The 15784-nt window shown below is 51.7% G+C and overlaps 1 protein-coding gene across 1 annotated transcript in view; it reads right to left on the bottom strand.

Annotated features, from left to right (window-relative positions):
* Positions 1–1544: 1544 nt before the first annotated feature.
* LOC108538321 (E3 ubiquitin-protein ligase RNF216-like) overlaps positions 1545–15784 on the bottom strand; it is a 108301-nt gene continuing 94061 nt past the window's right edge. Inside the window, 2 exon segments of the mRNA XM_017886367.1 lie at positions 1545–4913; positions 5853–5922. Of these exon segments, the coding sequence (XP_017741856.1) occupies positions 4594–4913; positions 5853–5922 (390 nt within the window). The 3' untranslated portion in view covers positions 1545–4593.

Below are 15784 nucleotides of genomic sequence, written 5' to 3'. Positions count from 1 at the left end.
GGCAGGAGGATCGCTTTAACCTGGGAGGCAGAGGTTGCAGTGAACCAAGATTGCGCCACTGCACTCCAACCTGGGCAACAGAGCAAGACTCTGTCTCAAAAAAAAAAAAAAAAAAAAAAAAAAAAAAAAAAAAAATCGTGGAAGACATAAAAAGAACAAATTGGATGCAGACAGAGCTATAGACCTGGAGGCCAGTCCATGACTGTTAAGGGAGAAAAGCAAGAAAAGCAAGGTACTAACTTCTTTAAAACCAAAGGCCCCCAAGTCCTGATCAGGCGTGTTGCAATGTGCTGGCCAGCGCCTGGGGAAGGTGGGACGAATACCACCACCCTAGTCACTTTGGATGGAAAAAGGATAGCAGCAGAACGGATACATAGCTTTTATTTATTTACTGAAATTGCAGAAAATTTTATGATGATGTTGCAAATATAGAGGAGGAACAGGAACAATGACTGTATGCCATGAACAAATTAAAAATAAACATGAACTGGGTCTGGTGTGGTGGCTCACGCCTGTAATCCTAGCACTTTGGGAGGCCAAGGTGGTCAGATCACCTGAGGTCAGGAGTTCGAGACCAGCCTTGCCAACATGGTGAAATCCTGTGTCTACTAAAAATACAAAAAAATTAGCCTGGAGTGGTGGCGGATGCCTGTAATCCCAGCTACTCAGGAGGCTGAGGCAGGAGAATCACCTGGTAGGCAGAGGTGGTGGTAAGCCGAGATCATACCACTCCATTCCAGCCTGGGTGACAGAGCGAGACTCCGTTTCAGAAAAAACCAAAAACGCATTGTTTAGAAGCTGGGAATGTGAGTAACTTTTTGGGGGATGTAACTTTTCTCTTGAAGCTTTTAGTATACTTTTTCTCAGACATGCAAAAAACAGGTTAATTGTTCTATAGAAAGTTGCGTATGGCAGGAGACCCCATGTTTTATTAAAGCGAGCTGTGGTCCATCTGCATTTGGAGGTCACAGCTTCCCCTGTTCCCAGGGCCCCTTTCAGATCTAGGGTCCAGATTCCTGCCTGGCCTGGTACATGGCAGGAAGGACTCTGGAGGGGAAGAGGGTGTGCCAACAGCAAGGGTAGCAGGGCCCTGGCACTGCAGCATGCCACCAGTCAGGAAAGGGGCTCAAATGCCATGGCCTCTCAGCCCAGGCACATCCTGTCCTTGGAACCTTGTCCCCTCCTCAGCTGGGTGAGGCTTCTCCTGGTTTACCTGACCTTTAGGTGGGCAGAGACTGGGAAAGGGGCCTGCAAAAGAAACTGCACTTTTCTTGAAGCGGATTCTGTGCCTAAAACAAATAGACCCTTTGTGCCCAATCTGGGCCTTGGTAGCCGCCCTAGTGGGATTTGCCTAGCAGATCACCTGATCTTCCTCCCTCGCAGGGGAGTGGTGGGGGAATTTTACTACTGGGCCTTTCAGGCCTGATCCTGCTAGGACCCAGTCATGGAGGTGCGGATGCTGGTTTAGATCGAATCACTTGGATGAATCTGTCAGCTGCCCCTGTAACTTGCCGGATGGCGGTGTGGAGAGATGAAGCCAGAGGGAGCAGAGCGCACAAACATTTATTTACAAAAAGTCCCAGTTACATATGATACAGGCTTTTTACACACAGTAGTTGAAACGGAATTATTTTATCTATTTTACTACCAGAAGGTAAAGAAAAGTTTAATCATTTTTTCTATTTTATACAAAGTGACAGATCATGCATTTTTTTCAGTTTTTAAATATTTTGCTAAGTGCAAATACTAGATTCCTCTCTCCAGTTTTAAGGCAAGTAAGAGGGGGTTGTGGCTGGGGAGCCTTGTGCCCTGGGGCAAGCCCTGCTGGGGACGAGAGGAGGTGCCAGCTGCCTCAGGGTTGGCTGTGGTCTGACCTGCTCTCTGGGCACCCGCACGACCTCCTGCTGGCTGCTCAGAAGACACCCAGTGCTTTTCTCCCGTCCCTGGTCCAGGCAGGAGCCCAAGGTCCAGGCCCTGCCTCTGGACGGAGGGGCCTGGAGAGCCAAGGTGGGTGCTCACAGCAGCCCGGCGGTCCCCTGTGCCTGGCTCAGGGAGGATCCTCAGGAATCAGGGACCCTCCAAGGAAAAAGGCAGCAGCTCCTTCCCCACCAGCCCAGTGTGGCCAGAAACAGCTGGAATTCCTCTCAAATGACCCACCCTTGGGGTTTGGCCTTAGGAGAAACATCACTCTGTGCTCCCCCTCCCCTGATAGGGTTGAGGCCAGCACCTGTCTTGGGCTGTTTCTGCAGCTGCTGCCTGCTCCCTTTGTCCTGCCTGGGCCCCTTGCTGGAGCCACGTGCCTAGGGTGCAGGGCAGAGGGAGCTGAGGCTCCGTGGGCCTGAGGTCACCTCCTCTTCAGCTGGCCATATCTGCAGCTGCCCTCTGCTCCCAGAGATCCTCCCTGGGAAAGCACAGGGAGCATATTTAAGGTACTGAAGACAATCCTGTTGCTGCCGCGTGGAGCCCGCCTTTCCAAGGCACTGTCGTTCAGACTAGTAGCAAAGTTCAGGCAGCCCAACAGGTAGGGGCGCAAGGACATAGCAGCAGGCTGCCCCCAAGCCCGGGCGCCCCACGCACCCTTACCCCATGCCCAGGTGACCACCTGTCTTCAAAGCCTCCATCCCGGGCAAAGGCAGAAAGAATGGGTATCTTAGATCTTTTTTTTTTTTTGGAGACAGTTTTGCTCTTGTTGCTCAGGCTGGAGTGCAATGGCGCAATCTTGGCTCACTGCAACCCCTCGCTCCCAGGTGTGATTCTCCTGCTTCAGCCTCCTGAGTAGCTGGGATTACAGGCATGCACCACCTCATCCAGCTAATTTTGTATTTTTAGTAGAGACGGGTTCTCGAACTCCCGACCTCTGGTGATCCGCCCACCTTGGCCTCCCAAAGTGCTGGGATTACAGGCAGGAGCCCCCGCACTGGGCCATCTTAGATCTTTTTAAACCCACTTTAGTCCTTGAAATACATCTGAGAAGCCAACGGCAGCAAATGACGGTGCCCGCCTGCCCTAGGCACCTCGGGTGGGCCAGGCCCTGATGCAGGAGGTGGCAGGCCACTCTGCAGGCTGACACAGCCCCACCCCTGTGGTTGTTGGGCTCAGCTGTGTCTGAGGTCTGTGAACTCCAAACCTCTTGGAACCCCATGGTAACATGACAACGCAGGCCACGGGGAGGAGAAAGTGATGCCTGTAGCCAGGAAGGTTTCAGGCCTCTCATCTGCCAATGGGCCAGAGTGATGCCTCGGGCATGGCGAGAAACCTGGGGCTGGACAGGAGGTGAGGAGGGCGAGTGAGGACATGGCAGGGCTGAGCTGATGCTCAGCTGACCCCATGAGAAGGGAAGTGGCCCTCACATGGGAGGTACTAGACAGCACCCTCTACCTGCCTTCACCAACCACTGAGAACACCCAGGGGAACACACGGGGCAGAGGCAGCACCCAGGGTCACCTGGCTCCGTCAGGAGGCCCACTCCTCCCCTAAAAAGCCAGAGAGGAAAAGCTGCTTATCACCCAGGGTAGCAAAAATGTCTCCCTTAGCAGTTGGGCTGCCTGGCAGGGCCACCAGGCCTCTATCTTAGCTACCTCAAGAGGCTCTTTCGATGGGCCAGCTTCAGAACCATCCAGTGCGCTGCAGTGGCCTGGCCTGGGAAAGGATTTCTCAGTCTGACTTTCCAGAGACTGAGGGTGAGACAGGCGGCAACAGAACAAAACCCCTGCCATGAGAAGGGTCTGCTGCTGCCTCATCTGAGTAGGTGTAAGAGCGGAGAGGACAGGTGCCCTCAACACTCACTGCAATGGTGCATGGGTTCTGGATTGGGGGACAAGCATCTTGGCCCTCACGGTGGTGGCAGTGCCTCTGTGGGCCATAGTCCCAGCCCCCCACCCTGAGCAATGCTTCCCAGGCCTGCAGGTGCAGCCACCTCTGCCCAACTGTGGGCCCCTCCAGGGAAATGCTCTCAGCTGCCTTGCTCCCCAGGGGTCCACTCCGAGGAGGCCCAGGTGTGAGTAGCAAGGGCCTGGCCTACGGCCTATGCCATGGACAAGGCAGAAGGGCTGTCACTGGTGGCCTAGGGCGATGTGAGGGGAGGGACAGTTCACATTGCAGCTCTCTCTGAACTCCACCATTTGGGACTTCATTTTTATTATGGATCTGTCTGTGCTATGTAAGGAAGGCTCATGTGGTTTTAATTCTGAGAGGTTTTTCCCTGGTGTTTGCTAGGGGTAAAAATGAATGCAGGCAAAATATTTCCTCTTGGTCTCTTTCTGTAGGGACTGGAGTGACACAGCAGCCAGGGCCACCATGCTGCCTGCTAGGATGGCAGAACTCATCAGGAAGGGCCTCAAGGCCCTTTTAACTCTGCTCAGTGGGAGCCAGACCAATCCCATGCAGGCCCCCAGAGGGCCACCAGCTGTGATCACTCTTCTGGGAGCAATGGCCCTTCTAGGAAAGGGGTGGGAAGAAAACCAGCCTACCCTTCAACCTGATCTAAGATGCAATGGCACAGCCACCAGCCTTGGGGGAGGTGTGGAGGAGGGTTCTCCATACACACTCCCACCCCAAATGGGCTCTCTGCTGCTCAATGGGGGTTTGGGGCCATCAGAAGCGATGCCGTGGCTGGGGGCCAAAGTGCATGGGCAGGTTGTGCTCTAGGGGCATGTGGACGGGACCGAAGTCATAGTTGACCCGCACGTTGGGCAGAGGGGGCACATACGGGGCTGGGATAGGCCCCATGTTGAGAGGGAAGTTGTTGAACACAGGTCGCACGGGAGGCAGGGGGAAGGGTGGGTGCACAAAGGCGTAGGGCGGCATCTGTGGCTGTGGCAGGTTCTGCGGAACGGGCCTCGGGAGGGCCTCCACCCTCTGCACCTTCTCCACGGGCTTCTCCAGCGGGGGTCCAATGCGTTTGAAGGTGTTCTCTGAAAGGGATGTGGGGATTAGTGGAGAAAAACATTAAACCAACCTCAATGGAATCTAGCCTGGGACCAGGGCAGCAAGTTCTGGACACAGGAGTAGCTCCACACGCTCATCAAAGCACAAAACGTGGACACCCCTCAAATGCCACTACAAGAAACAAAGGACAAATCTGCACTTCCCCTGGTGTCTTGCTCTACAGTGACACCTTGGAAGGTGGCATGTCCATCCACCCAGGTCAGCAAGCCATCCTTCAGAGCCAGGGCCTTGATGGGCCACCTCAGTGACTCAGTTACATTTTCATTTTTTCTTTTCTAAATAGATGGGGTTTTGCCATGTTGCCCAGGCTGGTCTCAAACTCTTGGGCTCAAGTGATCCACCTGTCTCACCCTCCTGGAGTGCTGGGATAGGAGTTGTGAGCCACTGCACTTAGCCTTTTCTTTTTTTTAAAAAAAGGAAAAACAGATGGGGTCTTGCTATTTTGCCCAGGCTAGCCCCAAACACCTAGGCTCAAGTGATCCTCCCATCTCTGCCTCCTGAGCAGCTGGGATTGCAGATGTGTGCCAACACGTCTGGCTTCACTGCTTTTTAGCCTCGGAAGCGTCAGCTGGGCCTACTTTTTCTTTAGCCAGGTGTGGGTTGTTTGATTCCTGAGAGCAAACCCATCCCTTGGGACTTCCTCACCATCAAGGAGATGCCAAAACTATACTGAAGGCTTTGAGGGCCTTTCCACAGGCCTGAGATGTGGCTGTGCGGGTGGAGTCAGGTCTATAGCCACCTGAGGGACAGGCACCCCCTCCTCTCCCGTGCTGGGTCGAGTGCCAGGACACCCAGGGAGGCGAGCAGGAGCCCACATGGCCTGTGGTCCTCTGCTCCCTTGGCAGTGCTGTGCTGCAGGGCGGGGCTGCTGCTCTGTCCTGGGGGCCTGGGGGAGGGGCACTTGCCTCCATTCTTTCTTTTCTGTTCCTCTTCAGCCTCCTTCTGAATTTCCTCAATAAGCTTCTCATCATCTTCCTAAAATGCAAGCAATGACAAGGATGAGCCTGCAGCTTCACGCAGTGCTGAGGCCCCATGCGACAGAGGGGAGGCCGCCTGTTCCTGGTGGCCATGGAACAAGCCCGAAGCCTGCTGCTGGCCAGAGGCCTGGGCTGCACAGCGTTCCTTCCCATTTCTCTGAGCGCCTCTTTCCTTCATCAGCCTGATGGCGTTCCACGAGGAGGCCATCCACAAGGCTGGGCAGAGGGGTCTGAGCATGGCAGGCAGCTGCCTGGTGAGGTGGGGGAGGGTGGAGGGCCTCCATGCACTGAACAACTGCGTGCAGGTGGTGGATATGAGAAGGGTTTGGAGACGGCTGGGTCTGAGTGGGCAGAGCCTGAGAAGTTTCAGATCCCAAGTATACAAGCGCTGGGCATGGCAGCCTGTCTGCAGAGCCTGGAAAAGTCTTGCAGATGTCCTCAACTGAAATGGACAAATGTCCAGTCGGGCCCTGCCTAGCCCCAAGGCTGGCCTGGGTTCCTGGGCCAGGCCTCGGGGAGGATAGTCCCCCTCTGATCTTGCTGTCTCTTCTCCCAAACCCCATGCTTGGTAGGCCCGAAATGACAAACACAATTCACACTTGGATTATCTAAGACAGGAACCGAGAGGTACTGTGAGTACCAGGCAGACATGGGAGCTGTGCTGGGAAACTGAGAGGCCACCCTGGGCAAGCCCTAGAGGTTGGGTTTTTGCCATATGCAGCTCCCACACCCCCACCTGCCAGCAGATACCATAGTGGGAGGACCGGGCTGTTGCCCCAGGACAGACCACCCGTGATGCCTGCTTCATGAGTGATGCTGACCTTAACCTCCCTCCTCAGTGACCCACATAGCAGCCTTTCAGTTTGTGGGACTGAAAAAAGACTAAATGGATTGAAAAAACCCGCCAAGTGGGTGCCCATCTTTCCTGGCTGGCTGCAGGGCCGAGGGTCTAAGGTGTGGCCACGAGAGGGCTGAGGCTCACAAGAAGCAGAGTGGGAACACTATGGCAAACCCCAAACACCAACTGCCGGCTCAGCACGCAGGAAAGAGAGGGCTGACTATAGCCCCTCGACTCTGTTCCCTGGGGTCCTCCAAGAGTTGACAGCAGCCGAGCTGGGGAGAAGGAAGGAGAGGGATGGTGGTCCCTGATATTGTGAGGGGATTAGCAAGTCCCCAAAATGCAAGCAGTCTAATGAAAGCACATTTATTTTCCTAGACACGGCTTCAGAGCCTAACCATATGGCCAATTTCTTTGCTTTGGGATGAAATATTAATAATAACCACTTTGGATTTTTTCATGCTGATCTGATGACACCCAGAGCAGCAACTGGAAGGAACACAATCCGTGGCCTGGCAGAAGATGGCAGCCCCATGAGGGCTAAGCAACAGACAGTTTGCAGGTTTACTTACTAGGTTATTAACGTCACAGCCAAGACAGAAATCAGTGATTTCCCCACACACAATTGTTTGTGAACCTCAAGGATTCTGAAGTTAGCAATTTCCTTCACTAAAGGTGTACTGAAATGCCTACCCTGTGCTAGACACTGACCTAAGTTTACTGGTTAAACTTCAGATCAACAATGAAACAAAGGCAGATGGAATGAGTAATTAATTAGATAACACATTCCCTTGGTTTGGTGGATGAAAGATTCTTAGAATAGAGTCCCCGGAGACTGGCTCTGCCTGCAATGTGGATGACACTATTCAATTCTCCTACATTCTCTAGGCCTCAGATGCCAAGTGATGGGTTGGACTAAAAGGTCTCACAAGCTTCTTTCCAACTCTGACACTTGGACATTAAGATACTCAAGTATGTGGCCGGGTGCGGTGGCTCAAGCCTGTAATCCCAGCACTTTGGGAGGCTGAGATGGGTGGATCATGAGGTCAGGAGTTCGAGACCATCCTGGCTAATACGGTGAAACCCCGTCTCTACTAAAAAATACAAAAAACTAGCCGGGCGACGAGGCGGGCGCCTGTAGTCCCAGCTACTTGGGAGGCTGAGACAGGAGAATGGTGTGAACCCAGGAGGTGGAGCTTGCAGTGAGCTGAGATCCGGCCACTGCACTCCAGCCTGGGCGGCAGAGCAAGACTCCGTCTCAAAAAAAACAACAACAAAAAAAGATACTCAAGTATGTTTTCAGCAGAAGCAGCCTCCTTGCTGCTGCCTGGCCAGGTGTTCTGAGCAAGGTGTGAAGAGAGGAGAGGTGACAAAGGTCAAGTTCCCATCATGCATATCAACAGTTGCGAAGTGTCCAGGCACACCATAGAATCCTATGTCTAGAAGGAATCCTGAGGAAGCTGTCTCTCTCCAGGGTTAACATGTAAGAATTCTCTATCAAAACCCCAAGACGAGGTCATCTAGCCTCTTTGTGAACACTTCACAAGGGGGAACTTACTACCCTCAACATAATCACTAAGTGAGTCAACATGAAGGGCTTCCGTAATTCAAGAGGGTTGGGTGGGCAGTTTGAAGGCCTCCATGTGAATATCAAGATAGATTCTATCAACTCTCTAGACTGGAAGCTGGCAAGCCTCTTCATTTTGGAGCCAGTGGCAGGCCTAGGAAAAAAGATAAAAAAAAAAAAAAAAAGAAACAAAAAACCCCAACAAATTAAGGGAAGTGATCCAGAAAACTGGTAGGAGGATCATTTGAGACCAGCCCAGGCAATAAAGTGAGATCCCATCTCTACAAAAAATACAAAAATTAGCCAGGCATGGTGGTGCGAGCCTGTAGTCCCAGCTACTCGGGAGTGATCGTGCCACTGCACTCCACACTCCACCCTGGGTGACACAGTGAAACCCGTGTCAAAAAAAAAGAAAGAAAGAAAAAAGAAAGAAAATTGCGCAGCAGGAGAGCCGTGGGCCTACACCTCTTAGCTAAGTGAGGTCGGCAGGTTCCTGAGTATCCCTGCGTCTAGGCAGCTCATCTGTAAATGGGCTGCTTTGCTAAGGACTGAATGAGCTTAAGTATGTAAAGGATGTAGCCCAAAGTAAACGGTCATGATTAGGACACAGGAAAACTGAAAAATGACAGGTAGAGAGTTTTAAAAGTTGAGAAGTTTCATAAAGAAGTGGTGCACACTGGGAGACACCCACACTGTTTCTTTCAGGGGTCCTGACTCTGGTCCGTTATTAATCACAACCAACAGGACTGCACAACCACCACTCCGCCTCACCTCAACCTCTGCTGCATCTCCTCGATGCAGTTACACCATCAGTCCCCCAGGGACACTTATGGCCTTCCATGGCACAAGGAGGTACCTTATGAATCATCCATTCCAACCTCTGTAGCACAGAAACTGAGGTCCCTGAGAAAGTACCTTGTTCAATGTTATGGCTAGCTGGCGGTGAACTGGGACAAATGCACACACCGGGCCACTCAATGGTCCTTCTGGAGGAAATCCACAGAAAAGATATCCTGAAGGTGTCCCTGCCCCATACAGAGCACCCACACCAGTCAGGACCGTGCTGGACGCTGCAGACACAGTGAGGAGTGTGGCAGCCCTGGCCCTCCTTGTCAGGGTCTCACGTCTCTGCTATGAGCACCATTCTAGCCAGCACCCCTCTCCGGAATTCCATGTGGATAGAAGGGGCAATTTCACAGCATTAAAGACTAGACACTCGGTGGCTCACGCCTGTAATCCCAGCACTTTGGGAGGCTAAGGCAGGCGGATCACGAAGTCAGGAGATCGAGATCATCCTGGCTAACACGGTGAAACCCCATCTCTACTAAAAATACAAAAAATCAGTGGAGTGTGGTGGCACATGCCTGTAGTCCCAGCTACTTGGGAGGCTGAGGCAGAAGAATCGCTTGAACCTGGGAGACAGAGGTTGCAGTGAGCTGAGACCACGCCACTGCACTCCAGCCTGGGCGAAAGAGGGAGACTCCGTCTTAAAAAAAACAAAAAACAAAAAAACTTACCACTAACCCCCTTTTTTTCCTCAGACTCTCCCCTGATAAAACAGGAGGGACAAGAGAGGCTCTCTTTTGGGTAGAAGAGCTCTGGCCCCCTGTGGCACTGCTGAGGCTGAGAGCATGTAGGCCACTGCCTGATTTTTATCACTAAGCTTCCGTGATAAATCCCAGTGCTCCTGAATAAATCCTATTTCAGAACTCCCTCCTGAGGCACCTGCAGAGGAGCGCAAGCCCAGGTTTCTGATAGAGATTGGCCGGGTCTGGAGGACAGTGCAGATAGAATCTTCTCAGCCTGCCATTCAGAATTCTTCTTGGAGAGGAAGACGGAGCCTTAGAGTCCCAAGGAAATAAACGTTGCATCCTCACCCTCCGAAGACAGCCACCCCGGAGCTTTTCTTCCGATCCCTCCCTCTGTTCTAATCACTCTCCTGATTGACAAGTGGAATCAAGACCCTTTGTCCTTGAGTCCCGTCTTGGGAGTTAAGCCCTTAAGAGTCTAAAGATAGTCTGGGGTTTGTATTTCACCCAAAATGGTGGCACTCAGCTACGATGATCTGCAATTTTACCATAAATAATAAGCCAACAGTCAGTTATACCTAGATATGGCTTGTTTCAGATTTCAACTGTCTCCAATTGGCTAGAGCCACAGGACACTGTGCTTAGTAACTTTAATAAAACAAAGTTTTTTTTTAAAAGAAAAAAGTTACACTTTTAGCTAATATGTTAGACTTTAAGGGGAAGCTTTCCTTTTTTTGAGACAGTGTCTTGCTCTGCTGTCCAGGCTGGAGTGCAGTGGCACCATCATAGCTCAGTGCAGCCTCCACCTCCTGGGCTCAAGAGATCTTCCTGCGTCAGCCTCTCAGTAGCTCAGCCTACAGGCGCCCACCACCACATCCGACTTTTTTTTTTTTGAGACAGAGTCTCGCTATGTTGCCCACGCTGGAGTGCTGCGGTGCGATCTCGGCTCACTGCAACCTCCACCTCCCGGGTTCACACCATTCTCCTGCCTCAGCCTCCTGAGTAGCTGGGACTACAGGCGCCCGCCACCACGCCTGGCTAATTTTTTTTTGTATTTTTAGTAGAAACGGGGTTTCACTGTGTTAGCCAGGATGGTCTCAGTTTCCTGACCTCATGATCTGCCCACCTCAGCCTCTCAAAGTGGTGGGATTACAGGCGTGAGCCAGCGTGCCCAGCCTAACTTTTTTTTTTTTTTTTTGGTAGAAATGGGGTTTCACCATGTTGCTCAGAATAGTCAAACTCCTGGACTCAAGTGATGCACCCAACCTTGGTCTCCCCAAAATGCTGGGATTACAGGCATGAGCCACCACACCCAGCTGCAAGATTTCTTTCTTAATTTGGGGTGGAAGTTCCTTCCACAATCAGTTTCTCTGAAGCATCTGAAATTCCTCAAGAGTGAAGATAGGCCAGATAAAGTTGGCTCATGCCTGTAATCCCAGCACTTTGGGAAGTCGAGGTGGGGGTATCACTTGAGGCCAGGAGTTAAGAGACCAGTGTAGCTAACATGGCAAAACTTCATCTCTACCAAAAATACAAAAAATTAACCAGGTGTGGTGGCACGTGCCTGTAATCCCAGCTACTCGGGAAGCTGAGGCAGAACTGCTTGAAGCCGCAGGTGGAAGTTGCAGCGAGCAGAGATGGCGCCACCGCACTCCAGCGTGGGCGACAGAACAAGACTCTGTCTCAAAAAGAAAAAAAAAAAAAAAAAAACGGAAGACAATCCCAGTGCTTTGGGAGGCTGAGGCAGCAGGATCGCTTGAGGCCAGGATTTTCAGACCAGCATGGGCAACAGAATGAGAACCCAGCTCTACAAAATTTTAAAAATTAGCCAGGTGTAGCATATGCTTATAATCCCAGCTATTTGGGGGGCTGAGGTGAGAGGATCACTTGAGCCCAGGAGGTTGAGGCTGCAGTGAGCTATGATTGCACCATTATATTCCAGCCTGGGCAACAGGAGAAGATCCTGCCTCAGGAAAAAAAAGTGAAGACAACTGAATTGTAAACTTAAAAAATGGTAAGTTTTATCTTATGTTTCACCACAATTAAAAAGAGGGAGGGGCCAGAAGCAGTGGCTCACGCCTGTCATCCCAGCACTTTGAGAGGCCAAGGCCGGTGGATTATGAGATCAGGAGTTTGAGACCAGCCTGGCCAACATGGTTAAAAACCTGTCTCTACCAAAAATACAAAAATTACCTAGGCACAGTGGCAGGTGTCTGTAATCCCAATTATTTGGGAGGCTGAGGCAGGAGAAACATTTGAACCCGGGAGGTGGAGGCTGCGGTGACCCGAGATGGCCCCACTGCACTCCAGCCTGGGTGACAGAGTGAGACTCCATCTCAAAAAAAAAAAAAAAAAAAAAAAAGAGGGAGGGCAGGTTTAGGATTGATTTTGAGGTTAAACATGAGGCCTAGTCCCTCATCACAGATACTTTTTGGGCTTGGGCTAAGTGACAGATGGGATATTGAGTCCTTTCTGGAGTCAAGTCCCTCGGGAAACATTCCAGGCATCCGAGCATCACCAGCCTGTGAAGAGGACACTTGGAAAAAGGCCACGCTGCAAATCTAGGACACACTTAGGCTGCTGGGAGAGGGGAAAGATGATGATGAGGAACCGGGGGCTGAGCTGATCACAGTACAACTGTCCTGCCCTCTCTGGGGCTGAGTCACAAACAGGAAACCCTGGTGGTAGAGCTGCCTGGATGGCAGGATGAACTCATTTTAAAGCACTGCTGGCAGCCGGGCGCAGTGGCTCACGCCTGTAATCCCAGCACTTTGGGAGGCCGAGGCGGGTGGATCACGAGGTCAGGAGATCGAGACCATCTTGGCGAACACGGTGAAACCCCATCTCTACTAAATATACAAAAACATTAGCCGGGTGTGGTGGTGGGCACCTGTAGTCCCAGCTTCTCGAGAATGGCGCGAACCTGGGAGGCGGAGCTTGCAGTGAGCCGAGATCGCACCACTGCACTCCAGCCTGGGCGACAGAGTGAGACTCCATCTCAAAAAAAAAAAAAAAAGCACTGCTGGCTTCTTCAGGAGAGGCTGCTGGCATCAAGGGAAGAACTACAACTCTGGGACTCCAAATCTGGCTTGAGTGCATATGCAGCTCTACCCCCACTACCTAACCTGGAACCCACTCCTTTCCAAAACAGGTTAGGGTGAGAAGCAAATCATTTCTTACTTTTTTTTTTTTTCTGGAGACAGGGTCTTGCTCAGCCCAGGCTGGAGTATAGTGGCGTGTTTATAGCTCACTGCAGCCTTGAACTCCTGGGCTCAAGTGATCTTCTCACCTCAGGCTCCTGAGTAGGTGGGACTACAAGTGTGTATCATCACGCCCAGCTAATTTTAATTTTCTTATAGAGAGACGGTGGGGAGGGGAGTTCTGTGTTGCCCAGGCAGGTCTCAAACTCCTGGCCTCAAGCAATCCTTCCACCTCCGCTTCCCAAAGTGCAGGCATTATAGGTGTGAACCATGGCACCTGATCTGATCACTCTTATAAAGTGCCAAGCACAGTGACAACAACAGTAATTAACATGCACTGAGAGCTTACTATGCACCAGTCCCTGTCTACACACCTCACATGGACCTCAATTTCACCACAGCTCCCTGAGTCAGGTGCTATGAACTGATTGCCACATGGCAGATGAGGAAACCCTGGCACAGACAGGTTGTGACCCAGGCAGTCTAGTCTCAAAGCCTGAGCTGTTAACCACATAAACCCCCGGGTTTCTGAATCGGAACTTCTGGCAAACCTGACTGGGGTCCTGAGAACACTGCTGTTGGGCTGGGTGCATGTGTTAAAGGCAGCTGTTCTAAGGTGTGCTTTATTCTAGAAAGAGTACAGAAACGTAAGAGGGTTCCTTCTGAGAAGGGCAGAATTCTAAAACCTCCTTTCTCCCCTTACAAGACATAATAGGGCAAAACAAAATAAAACACTTCTACTCAAGGAAACAAACAGCCAAAAAGCAGAGCAAGGGGCTATGTGTTTTGGAAATTTTTAGGGAACAATCCTCCTTTTCTCATGCTTAGCTTACCCAGAAGTGCATGTGCCATCCCCTGAAACAGCCCACTTGTCGGCCTCTGGTCCCTGGCACTTGGCCTTTGGGATAAAAGCCAGTAGATTCCTCTTGCCCAGAGCGGGAGTGGGGAGCTTGGGAAAGCCCATAAACCTCATTTCTTGAGCCAGAAATCTAAGCTGCACATGGGGGCCCAGCACTGAGGCAAGCAGCTGTAATGCCTCCCTGGGTCACTGGTCTCCAGTGGCCTCTGACCAGGTGCTGTTCTCAGCTCACTGGTTTTGGTCCATCTCAAAGGCGGAAACGAATGCTTCAAGATTTCCTTGCCTGACATGTTTTCTTCTGATGCTACCAAGTTACTTTAATCCCAAGGGGGTCTCGTGAAATTCTCTGTCCTCTTCTTGTCACAAAAAACTCAGGGATTTGGTTCTTATCAACATAAAAAAAAAAGCCATTATTTACTTTCCTTATACATACTGATTAAAACAATCTTGGGAAACGTTGAACAAAACACCACAGCTAAAATCACCCGTAATTCCTCACCAGAGATCAATCCTGGGAACATTCTGATATCCTTCCCCCTTGGCTGCTTTTATATCCACACCTCACTGTCAAGCCCACTGAGATTCCATTGTAGAAGGTCACGCTCTGTCCCCATGAGGTCCTGCTGCCTTGTACAGACTTGCTTACTTCACACCCCCTCCCCACAGAAGGCTGGCAAGGATTTCACAAGAGGACCCCGAGGCTCAGAAGATGCAGAGAGTGGCTGGACCACCAAGGTGGGCAGTGTGCTGAGGCCAGGGCAGGAGGTCTGGACTCGTACGTTCCCAGGCTGGCCGGCAGTTCCCAACTCTGTGTGACTCAGGCTGGGTTGATGGGCTCACCCTGGACAAGCGTCTATAGAGGTTCACCTGAACCTCTGTTTGAGTTCCTGTTCATGCCGTTTGCCCTGGCCACTGGGGGCAGCACAGGCTGCTGGCTGCATCTGTACTCGCTACCACGGACCCCATGACTGACCATGGTACATTCCCCCGAGTGCTGCAGCCTCTGTACCTCATCCTTGGCTTCTGGCACAGGCCTTAAGAAGGACCCAGCGGGGCCGGTTGCGGTGGCTCACGGCTGTAATCCCAGCACTTTGGGAGGCCAACGCGGGCGGATCACGAGGTCAGGAGATCGAGACCATCCTGGCTAACACAGTGAAACCCCGTCTCTACTAAAAATACAAAAAATTAGCCGGGCGTAGTGGCGGGCCCTTGTAGTCCTAGCTACTCGGGAGGCTGAGGCAGGAGACGCAGGAGGAATGGCATGAACCCAGGAGGTGGAGTTTGGCAGTTGAGCCGAGATCGCGCCCACTTGCACTCCAGCCTGGGCGGCAGAGCAAGACTCCGCTCAAAAAAAAAAAAAAAAAAAAAAAAAAAAAAAAAAAAAGAAGGACCCAGCTGGCTTGGATGAGTTCTCTCTCTGCCCCTCCTTCTGGCCCCTCCTAATCCCAGTGAAAACTTTCAAATGAATCCTCAGCACAGCTCTTTTCTGATGAGCAAGGACAGGCTGAGGTGAGAGGGAGTGGATGGTGATCAGCGACCAAGCTGTCCCTGGATCAGCAGGGCCTCAAAAGAACAAGCGTAATGATGCGTCAGGCCAGGGTAGAAGTGAGCCCTCTAATCACCTGAGGTCAAGAGTTCCAGACCAGCTTGGCCAACGTGGCGAAACCCCATCTCTACTAAAAATACAAAAATTAGCCAGGCGTGGTGGTGGGCGCCTGTAGTTCCCGCTACTTGTGAGGCTGAGGCAGCAGAATCACTTGAACCCGGGTGGCACAGGTTGCAGTGAGCCAAGATCACACCACCGCATTTCAGTCTGGGTGACATGAGCAAAACTTAGTCTCAAAAAACCACCCCAGCACCCCATCGC

The sequence above is a fragment of the Rhinopithecus bieti genome, unplaced genomic scaffold (genome assembly GCF_001698545.2).
Source record: "Rhinopithecus bieti isolate Rb0 unplaced genomic scaffold, ASM169854v2 scaffold_13704, whole genome shotgun sequence".
NCBI lineage: Eukaryota > Metazoa > Chordata > Mammalia > Primates > Cercopithecidae > Rhinopithecus > Rhinopithecus bieti.
Note: the sequence above shows the minus strand (reverse complement) of the source record. Positions and strands in the feature narration are given on the sequence as shown.